Source organism: Caretta caretta, chromosome 5, assembly GCF_965140235.1.
Source record: "Caretta caretta isolate rCarCar2 chromosome 5, rCarCar1.hap1, whole genome shotgun sequence".
Taxonomy (NCBI): Eukaryota; Metazoa; Chordata; order Testudines; family Cheloniidae; genus Caretta; species Caretta caretta.
In genome coordinates this window covers 88,023,352-88,035,587 of record NC_134210.1, presented here as the reverse complement: position 1 = coordinate 88,035,587, position 12,236 = coordinate 88,023,352, and the positions used below count along the sequence as shown (strand labels likewise).

The 12,236-nt window shown below is 37.9% G+C and overlaps 1 protein-coding gene across 3 annotated transcripts in view; it reads right to left on the bottom strand.

Moving 5' to 3' along the window:
- Positions 1–12,236, bottom strand: part of CNTNAP4 (contactin associated protein family member 4) — a 311,799-nt gene that overhangs the window by 116,566 nt on the left and 182,997 nt on the right. For all 3 annotated transcript variants that reach the window (XM_075128638.1, XM_048850192.2, XM_075128637.1), the window contains one exon: positions 4,054–4,201. In XM_075128638.1, the coding sequence (XP_074984739.1) occupies positions 4,054–4,201 (148 nt within the window). The remainder of the gene's footprint in view (positions 1–4,053; positions 4,202–12,236) is intronic.

Below are 12,236 nucleotides of genomic sequence, written 5' to 3'. Positions count from 1 at the left end.
TTTAGAGCCAGTTTCATTCCATGGCCCATGTGACCACCCTGTAATCAGGTCTCTCCCCTTTTGTCTGTTGCAGTTACTCTCTTTTGTTCAGCTAGTCCAAGTGACTCCTCCGTTATTAGGGTAAGAGTTGCCATACTCTTGCTTAGGTGGGGGACATATCTTTGAGCTGTTTGACCACCCTGTAATGAGGGTTCAGATCAGCTCTTTTGGCCTCTTGATATTATGCTCTTGTGGCTGCCTAGTGAAAGGGACTCCCCTGTAATGAGGGTGTAAGTCACGTGGCCACGGTTTATGGGGGATATTAGGCTCTTTGGAACCCTGAGCAGTGAGACCTCCCTGTAATGAGGGCTCAGGTCTCTGTTGGCAGTCCAGTCAGCATGACAACCCTGTAATTAGGGTGCATGTAATGATTTTCTCTCTTTTATGGGACATATTGAGGCCTTTGCTGCATTAACCTGTGTGACCTCCCTGTAACTGAGGTTGTCTCCCTCATTGATATACATGGAGGATTGGGGGCATTTTAGTAATTTGGGCAGTGTGACCTCCCTGTACCTAGGGATCGAGTCCCTGCCCTTTAGTCTCTTGACATGATGCTACCGCTGGTCAGAATGAGCATCCTGTACGTAAGGTACAAGTCTCATCAGTTACTATTCATCATGTCCCCTCCCCACTCAAATAAACTATGTCCAGAGTAGCCCATTACACTCTTTGCCAGCTTGACTGGGATTATTCAGCCAAGCTTCATGATTCTACCCCACTTTGTTGTTGGAGACAAAAGATTTTGCAGCAGTTTTAAAAAAAGAGATTCCTTTGGCAGTTTTGGCATCCATCAGTGTAAGTGTTCTTTTTTTTCATTGCTCTTGTGATATATGTCCACTATTTCACACTGTTCTTAGTGATCTTACTGAATTTTGTATTAATAATTTTGAACTATGCTGTGTATGAGTTCTCATGTGGAAATTTGGAGATCTTGATTTTCGATTAGGATTTTCTTGGGAGTCGTTTATCTTTCTTGGAACTGTACTAATTTAACTAGCTCATTAGAGTTATTTCCCCTAAATTATATTGCATTATATTGTAGTCACTATTTATAATTTCCCTCTTAAATGCTGGGCAAAATTCTTGCTAAACACTGCTTTGATGTTGCCTGTGATTTCTATAGCTATGAATCATGGTTTCACCCCAGTTTTGCTTTTCAGAGATTGTATCCATTTTAGGTAATTTGAAAAATCTTGAGTTTATTTGAAAATACATTGTTATGTGTACAATCCTTTTGTCCTTTGATTTTGGAATTCATTTCTTACTGCTTTTAATAATTGTTTCTGGGTTTTGTTTTGAGAATTTTAAACTTCTTTGGAGTTTTGCTAAAAAATATTTTGCATACTCTTTCCAACCTCATAGGGACAACGGGACAATAAGAAAGTCCCCAACTAAAAAGTAAGAAAAAAGAGTGAAAAGGAACTATGGAAAAGTAGAGGGGAAACACATGCTGAGAGTATAATTATTGTTAATCCCAGTAATTATGAGATACTTCTAGCACAAATCACACAATAATCTTGTAACAAAGCCTGATGCCACCTCTATCCACATATTTATTCAAGTGACACCATCATAGGACCTAATCATATTAGCCATGCCATCAGGGGATTGTTCACCTGCACATCTACCAATGTGATATCTGCCACCAATGCCCCTCTGCCATGTACATTGGCCAAACCGGACAGTGTCTACGCAAAAGAATAAATGGACACAAATCTGACATCAGGAATCATAACATTCAAAAACCGGTAGGAGAACACTTCAACCTCTCTGGCCACTCAGTAAAAGACTTAAGGGTGGCAATTCTGCAACAGACAAGTTCCAAAAACAGACTCCACTGAGAAACTGCTGAGCTTGAATTAATATGCAAACTAGATACCATTAACTTGGGTTTGAATAGAGACTGGGAGTGGCTTGGTCATTACACATATTGAATCTATTTCCCCATGTTAAGTATCCTCACACCTTCTTGTCAACTGTCTAAATGGGCCATCTTGATTATCACTACAAAAGTTTTTTTTTCTCCTGCTGATAATAGCTCATCTTAGTGAGCTGTAGCTCACAAAAGCTTATGCTCAAATAAATTGGTTAGTCTCTAAGGTGCCACAAGTACTCCTTTTCTTTTTTCTTTTAGCCTCTTACAGTTTGTATGGCAACTTCTACCTTCTCTGTATGTGTGTGTGTGTATATATATATATTCTTACTATATGTTCCATCCTATGCATCAGATGAAATGAGCTGTAGCTCACGAAAGCTTATGCTCTAATAAATTTGTTAGTCTCTAAGGTACCACAAGTACTCCTGTTCTTTTTGCGGATACAGACTAATACGGCTGCTACTCTGAAAACAATCTCACACAGTGAGTAAAACTTAAACAAACTTAGTTTCTTACAGGAGTTCCTAAAGCAATATTAAGTATTTCTTTTGTACTTTATAATAAATATAGTTAAAAAACCCTTTATTTTATTCTCTTCAGGTTTATAACAACATCCATCACCGTAGCATCTAAATGCATTGGAAGGATAAATTCAACAAAGTGACTGGCATCTCTCACCTAATAAATGCTGTTAAAAGGCAGTAGTATATAACAAACTGAATCTCAATTCACTAGTCATATGAAAAGAAAATTGTTGATGAACCACAACACTAATGACTGAAGTTTCCTGCTGCATCCTTTCACTGTTTCTATAACTACGTTTATACACTGATAATACTATCTAATAGCATGTGTAAAGGTCTTAGCAATCAGCCTAGAAATCACACTTTGTGCATCATACATTCGCATTCTGGTTAAAAAGCAGGACAGGGTGTTTGGATTTAATTTATTAAAGTTAACCTTTACCATTCCTTCATAACCATTTTGATGTCACTATTTAGGAATCTGGGCTTTACGTTTTGCAAATCATTTTGACATTCTTAATCTATTAGCTGTAGCAAGGTGTTCAAAGCTCAAGAACCATTTAGAAAGGATATAAGAAAGAACTAAGATGCCTTGAGGCAACCCTACAGAGACCACGAAAGAAGTTATATATTGCCATTTTACACACTATTTACACTTCTCCCTTCTCTCAGCCCATAAGAAAAAACTCTTTTAATACCAGAACAGTGCCATAGTTATGTGACGTGGAATTCAACTAAATTTCTACCTATTTTGAGATGCTGGCCAATTAGAAATTGTCAGCAGAACTGGAAAATTTCCATCTAAATGTTGATTTCATCTTGATAAGTAACAAAATATTTCAAATGTATATTTTGTCAAGGTGACTACTTGGTTTTAGGTTAAATGGAACTTAAAGTGAGAAGAGGATGCTGGCAGGGATAGAGTCCTGTGGTTTGCTCATGAACAGTGGGAGAGAAAATAGGACAACCTGTCACAAGACCCACTGAAGAAAGGGCCAGAGATAAAGAAGGAGAACCAGTGGAGAAAAGTAACACAAACAACTAAGGGAAGACAAAGTCATGGAAGAGTTACAGAGTCCAGCAGGTGGCTTATAACCAACTATAACACATACTACTGATATCTGAAACATGCTTGTAACATCTATTCATCACATAATAATGCTGCACAAACTATTTATAAATGTACCCTTAATATAAACAATGACCTTGAAGTATTATTGATTTATGGGAGAGTTCAAAATTTCTGAAGAGAAAATGCTTTCTGTGTAGCCAAGATCAATAATCTCCTAGGGGCCTTATGAGTCCCAAGTAGTGGATATTTTTCCTTCTGAAGAGAGAGCTACATTTATGAGGGAAGTATGTAACAGTAGCAAATAGGAGTCTGCAGTGAACTAGCATCCATCTACTTGATACAATTGAGCTTAGGATGTAAAGAGCTGGATAGTAAGGAAAACATTGCTAGATGATGCAGAAATAGATAATATCTACGCATAAAATATTATTGATTTTAATATTCAGGTAATTAAGCTGACAAATCTACTTCCATTTGCAATTTAGGTAAAAAAAGGCAATGATTGATAGCCATTTCATTCAGACAATTAAGCAAATACTTACTATATGTGCAACCGTATACCTCAATACGCATTCCAATTCTACCATTGGGATTCCAGTCCAAGGGGACAAAACGGAGAAATCTTGCGTTGATGGAATGTTGAAGCTTATTGTGCACAACACTGTCTGCATTTGTGTTTCCTGAAAAAGCCTAGAAGAAAACAAAAAAGGATCAACAATACCCATACTGCATATAAAAGTAAACAGAAGCATTATTGGCCTACTTTTCATTTTAGGGCCTTACCCTACAAACACTTATGGATGTGAGTAAATTTACTTATGTGGGTAGCCCCATTGAATTCCATGGAAATACTCACATGAGCAAACTCACTCAGATGCTTAAGTGTTTTCAGAATCAAAAACTTAGTAATGTATCTATCCATCCAACAATTTATATCATGCTCATTTGAGTGTCTTCAATCTTTCACAGTTTAAGTAAGTGAAACTGTTGTGGTTTTTTGTTTTGTTTTGTTTAAATGCCCTAAGAACTCGATGTTGTTATATCCCTATGTTTCAGGGTATTATGCCGTCTAAAATTCCCTGAGATATCATGGATAAGTTATTATTATGCTCTTCTCTACCTCAAAGGGAGTTTAAAATCCAATACCTTGTTGTACTTTGGCTGTGAACTGTAGGAAAACCCATTACTGTTTCTAGAGAGAAAGCTCATCGTGCAAATAGGACTCTAGGTTGCCACCTACTGGAGACACCTTTTTGTAATAAGAAAAGGAGTACTTGTGGCACCTTAGAGACTAACAAATAAATCTGTTAGTCTCTAAGGTGCCACAACTACGCCTTTTCTTTTTGCGAATACAGACTAACATGGCTGCTACTCTGAAACCTTTTTATAATAAGAATTTAAATATAGCAATGTTGTATTAAATCTGAGCTTGTACTGTATTTAATAGGTAAAGGGAGAAAACAGTTTTTTTAAAAAGTTTGTATTGGCCACAATAATAATTTTATTTTATTTCTTGCAAGCTGTACCATTGCTTTAGTTAATGAAAGAAAATAAGTGAAACATCTCCTCTACTAAATACTACAAACTTAGGTATTTTAAAAACCAAAACAATAAAGTTAGTTTTCAGTAGTGGATGCTTAGTTTCATTTTTTTTTATCATTGAGGTTTGTGATACAAAAACATGCAGCAAAATATTCAAAAAAGATAAATTTTGGGTTTCTGTGTTTGACAATTTAGACAGAGATTGCTATCCCTGAAATATGTTGGTTAACTGAAGCATAGCAAATAGGATACATTTCCATATGAGGACCACAGGAACATCTTAAATTTGAATGATCAGTACATTTCCGTTTCCATTATGTTTTGATTGCCTAGGAGACATTTGCTATCACTGTATGCCATGGATTTGTTGTGACCGCAAAATGAGATTTTAAAAAGGAACATTCTGGGTTACACTTCTCACCCCATCTTTCTTTTGAAGTGGTGGCAATTCATCATGAGTCTCCCTACATAAAGATAAAGCTTCCCGCTTTCCCTCCCTCATCCTAGTGGAATTTCAAATTAATTGTTAGCTCAGAACATTGAGTATGAAGAAACAGCTAGTGAACAGGCTCATTAGAGCTAACCTATTAAGTCGGTAATAAGTAATGAGAGTCAGCAACTTTAAATATCTACACCATTTGCAGCTTCATGCTTTATAATCTCACTCTCACAGTAGAAGGCAGAAACATTCTACAACGAACACAGGAGAACTGCCACTATTTTCAGTATGAGACCCTTCCTAAATTCTTGTCCCTTCGAATCATATTTGTAGTCAGATGTAACTGCTATTGAATGTGCCAATTAGTTTGTTGACTGAACCAGAACCCGAGCCCCAGAAGTTTAAGTGCTATGTGCAAATTAAGTGTTCCATTGAGATTTCAATTTTTTCTAAGATCGTTTCTGGAAGGCATGCACCCAGCAAAGATGAGTTGTTAAGTTTTGGATAAAGTATGTAAATGTCTGATTTGTTACAGGAGATACTTGAGCCATGTGCTCTTAATTTAAAATTAGGTTTCTAAAAAAATAATCTAAAAGTGGAACATATTCTCCTTTACAACACTCTAAATGGTCAGTTTTGAAAATAAGATTTTCCAGCAGTTTTACAATGCTTTTACCTGGAAAGAACAAATTCTAAAGTATATCAGTTGAGTCAAGTATTACATGTACTTCTAGAACTGCTTGATGTTAAGTATTTAAAAGATTAAAAATACTATCCTGGCCTGTTGTGAGCACTTTTCAGTTTGAAGAGAGAGAACAGAAATTAACTTCTGCACTCAGCCTGTTTCTCTTTATTGGTCTATAACTGCTAGAGCCTGATAGGAAGCCTATGGAAATAAATGGAAGTCTTTTTAAGGAAGTTGTCATGCTCAACATGATGACAATATTCTTGATTCAGTTGTGGGATACAATTTCTGTTTTACAATCCAGTTTTCCAAATATTTAAGCAAGTGTGTCACTTTACTCATGTGTTTAACTGATTATACAAGAACATAAGAATGGCCATACTGGATCAGACCAACAGTCCTTCTAGCCCCATATCCTGTCCCTGACAGTAGCTAGTGCTAGATGCTTTAGAGGGAATGAACAGAACAGGGAAATTCTGCATGATTCATCTTCTGTTGTTGATGATGAATGTTAGATACAGTTCCAGCTTTTGACAGTTGGAGGGTTAGGGACACCTAGTGTGTGGGGTTGTATGTCCCCAACCACCTTTTTACATCAAGTTCCATTGATGTAACTATGCTCCAGAAACTTACCTGAATGTTTTTGTTGTTGAACTCATGTATACTTTTGGCCTTAACGAAATTCCATGGCAACGAGTTCCACAGGTTGACTACATTGTGTGAAGAAGTACTTCCTTATGTTTCTTTTAAATCTGCTGCCTATTAATTTAATTGAGGGAACTCTGACTCTTGTGTTATATAAAGGGGTAAATATCACTTCCTTATTCACTGTCTCCATTCCATTCATGATTTTATAGATTCCCCCCTTTGTCATTTCTCTTCTAAGCTGAAAAGTCCCAGGCTTTTTAATCACTTCTCAAATGGAAGCTGTTACATTTTCTAAATCATTTTGTTGCCCTTTTCTGCATCTTTTCCAATTCTATCTTTTTTTGAAATGGGGCAATCCATTGTACTATTCAAGGTGTGGGAATACCATGGGATTTATATAGTAGCATTATAATATTTTCTATCTTCTTATCTATCACTTCCTGAATGGCGTCCAACATTCTGTTAGTTCTTTTGACTGCTACTGTACATTGAAAGGCTGTTTCAGAAAACTATCCACAATGACTCCAAGCTCTGAATGGTAACAGCTAATTTAGACCCCCATCATTTTGTATGTATAACTTGGATTATTTTCTTCCAACTTTGCACTTATCTACATTGAATTTCCTTTGCCATTTTGTTGCCCAGTCACCCAGTTTAGTGAGATTCCGTTGTAAATCTCCAGAATCAGCTTTGGATTTAACTATATCGAGTCATTTTGTATCATCTGCAAATTTAGCCACTTCACTGCTCTTCCCCTTTTCCAGATCGTTAATGAATATGTTGAACAGCACAAGTCCCAGTACAGATCCTTGGGGGACCCCACTATTTACCTCTCTCTATTCTGAAAACTGAGCATTTATTGTTACGCTTTGTTTCCTATATTTTAACCAGTTACTGATTCATGAGAGAATCTTCCCTCTTATCCCATGAGAGCTTAGTTTGCTTAAGAGACTTTGGTGATGACTATAGTCTAAGTACACTATATCCACTGGATCACCCTGGTCTACATGCTTGATACCCTGAAAGAATTCCCTTTACAAAAGCTATATTGACTTTCCCCAACAAATTGTCTTCATCTATGTCTGATAATTCCATTCTTTAGCACAGTTTCAACCAATTGGCATGGTACTGAAAGTAGGCTTACTGGTCTGTAATTGCAAGGATAGCTTATAGAGCCTTTAAAAAAAGTCACTTATACATTGATCTTGTCATTAGATACAGGAGCTGAATTAAGTGATAGGTTACATACCACAATTAGGAATTCTGCAATTTCATATGTGAGTTCCTTGAGAGCTCTTGAGTGAATACAATCTGGTCCTGATGATTTATTGTTTAATTTATCAATTTGTTCCAAAACATCCTCTATTGACACCTCAATCTCAGACAGTTCCTCAGATTTGGGCAGTTCCTCAGATTTGGACAGGACAAGGAGTAATGGTCTCAAGTTGCAGTGGGGGAGGTTTAGGTTGGATATTAGGAAAAACTTTTTCACTAGGAGGGTGGTGAAACACTGGAATGCGTTACCTAGGGAGGTGGTATAATCTCCTTCCTTAGAAGTTTTTAAGGTCAGGCTTGACAAAGCCCTGGCTGGGATGATTTAATTGGGGATTGGTCCTGCTTTGAGCAGGGGGTTGGACTAGATGACCTCCTGAGGTCCCTTCCAACCCTGATATTCTATCATTCTATGATTGATTCTATGATTTGTCACCTAGAAGGAATAGCTCAGGTGTGGGGATCTGCCCCCATGTCCTCTGCAGTGAAGACGGATGCAAAGAATTCATTTAGCTTCTTTTCCTTTAGTGCTCCGTCAGTGCGTTGATCAGCCAGTGGCCCCACTGACGGTTTGCATCAGACATAGGAAGCCTGCTACTTAAAAAAATCCTTAGCTAGTTGCTCTTCAAATTCTTTCTTGCCCTGACTTATTTTACTTTACACTTGACTTGCCAGAGTTTATGCTCCTTTCTATTTTCCTATCTAGGATTTGACTTTCAATCTTTTACTCTGCTGTTAAGCCATGGTGGCATTTGCAGTATACATTTAAGTTTAACCCTCCATCATGGTGTTTTAAAATAGCCTCTAGGAAGTTTGAAGGCATTTCACCCTTGTGACTGTTCCTTTTAATTTCCATTTAACTAGCTTGCTCATTTTTGGAGAGTTCCCCTTTTTGAAGTTAAATGCTACTGTGATGGGTTTCTTTGGCTTTTTTCCCCTTACAAGGATGTTAAATTTAATTACATTATGGTTGCTATTACCAAGTGATTCAGTTATATACACCTCTTGGACTGGCTTCACTTAGGACTAAATCAAGAATTGCCTCTTCCCTTGTGAGTTCTAGGACAAGCTGCTCCAAGAAGCAGCCATTTATGGTGTCTATAAATTTTCTCTCTGCATCCCTCTGCATTTTACTATCACCATAGTTGTCCTGGTCATGTAGTCAGTAGTATATACCTACTGCTATACTCTTATTGTTCAAGCATGCAGTTTCTATCCATAAAGATTCTATGGTACAATTTGATTTAGTTAAGTTTTTTACTTTATTTGATTCTATGCTTTCTTTCATATATAGTGCCACTCCCGCACCAGCGCAACCTACTCTGGTATTACAGTGTCCCATTGATTATCCTCATTCACTAAGTTTCCATAATGTCTACTGTATCAATATCCTCATTTAATGCTAGGCACTCTAGTTCACCTATTTTAGCATTTAGACTTCTAGCATTTGGATATAAGCACTTGTACATTTTGTCAACATTCAGTTGCATGCCTTAATATGTTCTATTAAAATGGGACTTTGTTTGACTATTCCTCACTAGCTCCTAACTGTAATTTACCAACTTCTTTCTCATCCTCTTTATTAGGTTAGCGAGTGCCCCAGTTAACGAATTCATCCCTAATGGAAGTCTCCACCGAAACCGTGTGCTCTTCCTCACCTGTTGGCTTTCCCGCAGTCCTTAGTTTAATTGTGGGATTTCTCTGTTACATTGGTCTAGTTTGGGGCCTATCAGCAGGCAGAAGAGTCCTCACAACCTGCAAATTTTGGCTTTGACTACAAGCACACTTGCACCCCATGAACATTCATACTACGTATAATAAAAAATAGTTTAAAGGAGCTTTATTAAACCTGTAAAGTCAAGCACTCAAAAATTAGGAAATCCAACAATTAACGTTTCCTGTGCATCCTTAATTCTGCACACTTCACATGGATTATGACCATCTCTAAATATGTGATCACATGCTATTTCCCTCCCCTCACACAGGTCCCTTATATCATTCAGTACACAGAAAGGACAGTGCTCATTGAATGAACAGCTATTCAATATCTTGTTTTTTCATTGTTCTTCAGCATGAAGCCCTATTATTGCAGACTTATCAAATGCTTTCCTGAAGACAGAATTATTAATTTACTCATGGGCTTTTCTATGGCACATGTCAGCCTCAATTCTGTTATTTCCTAACTTATGAACATTATCATTTTAACCCCAATTTATTGTTCCCAGTCGCCTTGTCCAGCTAATCCCGGTTCCTCCATTCCTGGTTTCTCATCCTATGTTTCTGTATGCCATTGACCCTGGCTCACATTCCCCCTCTCCATTGGCTCCCAGTTCTATCCTCCCTTCCCGGGCTGCTCATACTATCTCAGTGTCTTCCAACCACCAATCTCCTTGCCTCAGTCTCTTTACCAGTCCAACACCTCAGGTTCCTTGTCCCAATGTACTCCCCTCTCCTACCCTCCAAGTCACCTCCACACTGCCTGGGCCTGGAGGGGGTTGTCTCACTGAAAGTACAGGAAAGACTGACTCCCTGATCTCAGTTCAGCTGTCTGGAGCTAGACCCAGAATGGCCTGTTGCAGCCCAGGGCTAAAACTGCAGGCAAAGCTGTATTCAGACCTGGGATAGAGCATGCCCAGCATGAACAGAATTTTCTAAAACTGAAGAAGTATCTACTGAACATGTGTGAACTGCAATTTTTCAAAGTCTTATAAACTTGGCCAAATTCTGGTGGATTTCCATAGGGACAGCTAAAAGCACACCCTTCACACAATGGCCAGCACCCTGGCAAATTTTAAGTCCATCTTCCAAAGCATGGGGATGCTAGAGCTTTTCAAATAAAGGTCACCAGAATTTTTTAATGCGGGCAAAATAACACAGTTCATCCTTGCCTAGTTCCTGGAAACTGCTGAACTGTTTTGGCTGAAAAATCCTTCAATTTTCCTCCTGAGGCAAATTCCTGGCCTGAAAAATTTCAGCCTGAATGATCAAAGTTTGACAAAGTTACAAGCAACTGGAAACAGGGTTGTATGATGGGAAATGTGAGCAACCTCAATAAAAGGTGATGCTATAATATAAATCAAAATATGCATCTTTTAAAGAATGTGGCATAAGTGTAGAAACGCAGTCACTGCAAGATTACAGCAAAGTGTTAACACAGATGGACGTTCCTTCTGCCCATCTCTGTTGTCTGCCCAGATGGAAGTCAAAGATCATTTTCTAGAAAACAAAAGGTATAATTCTAAGGTCATATCCAAAATTCCTTTTTCCAGTAACGTCGGTTCCAGTGTGCAACGTGGAGGTTAAGTCCATTAATGGCTATTAGCCAGGATGGGTAAGGAATGGTGTCTCTAGCCTCTGTTTGTCAGAGGTTGGAGATGGATGGCAGGAGATAAATCACTAGATTATTTTCTGTTAAATTCACTCCCTCTGGGGCACCTGGCATTGGCCACTGTCGGTAGACAGGATACTGGGCTGGATGGACCTTTGGTCTGACCCAGTATGGCCATTCTTATGTTCTTATGTTGTGGGTAAGATATTGGTGTACTGAAGCACTGACTGATGTGTTCTTCAGGACCATGCGGGTTAAAAGATACTGCACCATAAATGCATGTTTTATTGGCATTATTTAAACAATCTAAGTTGTTTTTCAAATGGACAAATATTGCATTAAGATCCCAATATAAGGCCATACCATTCCTTAGAAGAGAACAAATGTGCAAAGGGGACTCAAAACACAGTGACTCCAATTAAAATGCCCTTCTTCGCAAAGTCCTAAAAACTCTAACCCTTTCCTCCCCTGAGAAGTGTTAGCGCATGAGTCAGGTAAAAATCAGAAACAAAAAAACCACATCAAAATATTTAAAATTGAAACAAAAACAATAGTTAACAAGACATGCCAAAAACTTCACTGCTCAATTGCACTGCTTTTCATGGCATCCAAATTCTCATCCTTCATCTGCACATTGTTTGTTGACAGAGGTGACCATTAAAAAGTCACCAATTACATGTACATTTATTTTATTAACAAATCTACATTTCTTCTCTAATTTTAACCAGGGGATTTACAAAACTGCACCAGTATAAAAAAGACAGGTTCTGTGTGCATCACTTTGTTAAATATAAGGTTGCCAGAAAATAAC